The sequence below is a fragment of the Sinocyclocheilus anshuiensis genome, unplaced genomic scaffold (assembly GCF_001515605.1).
Source record: "Sinocyclocheilus anshuiensis isolate Anshui unplaced genomic scaffold, SAMN03320099.WGS_v1.1 C32390584, whole genome shotgun sequence".
NCBI classification, from domain to species: domain Eukaryota; kingdom Metazoa; phylum Chordata; class Actinopteri; order Cypriniformes; family Cyprinidae; genus Sinocyclocheilus; species Sinocyclocheilus anshuiensis.
The window spans coordinates 1-933 of record NW_015615803.1 but is presented as its reverse complement, the minus strand read 5'-3'; the positions used below and the strand labels follow the sequence as shown (position 1 = coordinate 933).

The 933-nt window shown below is 35.0% G+C and overlaps 1 protein-coding gene across 1 annotated transcript; it reads left to right on the top strand.

The window, feature by feature from the left end:
* Positions 1 to 117: 117 nt before the first annotated feature.
* LOC107682598 (epididymis-specific alpha-mannosidase-like) lies at positions 118 to 541 on the top strand (the record flags this gene model as incomplete). Its single annotated transcript, XM_016478789.1, has 2 exons — positions 118 to 314; positions 395 to 541. Coding segments are annotated over exons 1-2 (276 nt in total), but the record flags the coding sequence as incomplete, so codon positions are not given.
* Positions 542 to 933: the final 392 nt, after the last annotated feature.

The window sequence follows — 933 nt, the reverse complement described above, 5'->3', positions numbered from 1 at the left end:
TGCACCTGTTCTGTATATTGTAATGTGAAGATGTTTTGATATGGCTAAGTTGTTTGTACATTAATGATTGTTCAATAAAAAAATAAAAAAAGGGAAGTATAAGTGCGCATGCGCATATGATCACACGCAGTCATGAGACTCTCTTGAAACACCGGTTACGATGTTTCGGTGATCTTGTAGTGACAATGGTGTTTTTATCTTTCTTTCTCGGTTTACTGCTCGTGACGGCCTCTGAAAACGATGCAGCCGAGAGGATTCAAGCTTTCGTCATTCCTCACAGTCATATGGATGTTGGCTGGGTGTACACGGTCCAGGTAAAACGCAGACATTAATGGTTTGTCTGTTTCCTTAGTGGAGCTATCATCATCAGTGTTGTCAAACTTCTCTGTTGTAGGAGAGCATGCATGCATACGCCAGCAATGTGTACAGCAGTGTAGTTGAAGAGCTGTCACGAGTCAAAAGCCGCAAATTCATCGCAGTTGAACAGGAGTTTTTCCGACTCTGGTGGGTGAATGTGGCAACAGATTGGCACAAGAAACAGGTAAGGACTTCCAGATATCTTATTAGTTGTTTTAGTAGTTTTAAGTAGTACGCAATGAAGGTAAATCAGTTAAATTATCGTTTAAGACAGATTTTCAAACTGGAGCAGCATGGGAAAACAGTGTAGAATTGTTCAAAAAGTTAAATTAAATAAGTAAATGGATTAAAATACAAAAAATGATTCAAGTAAATACAAATAAATCGATAATTAAACCTAACAGTACAATACTACAGTAAGTAGAAAAAAATAATAATGTAATATATAATAGAAAATAATTTCCAAATTATATTTTACATATATTTATAATGATATAAATACATTTTTCATAGTATAGATCGGGTGTTTTTATGCATGATAATATATAGCTGCTTTTTCAGTTTTGGGATGGGGTT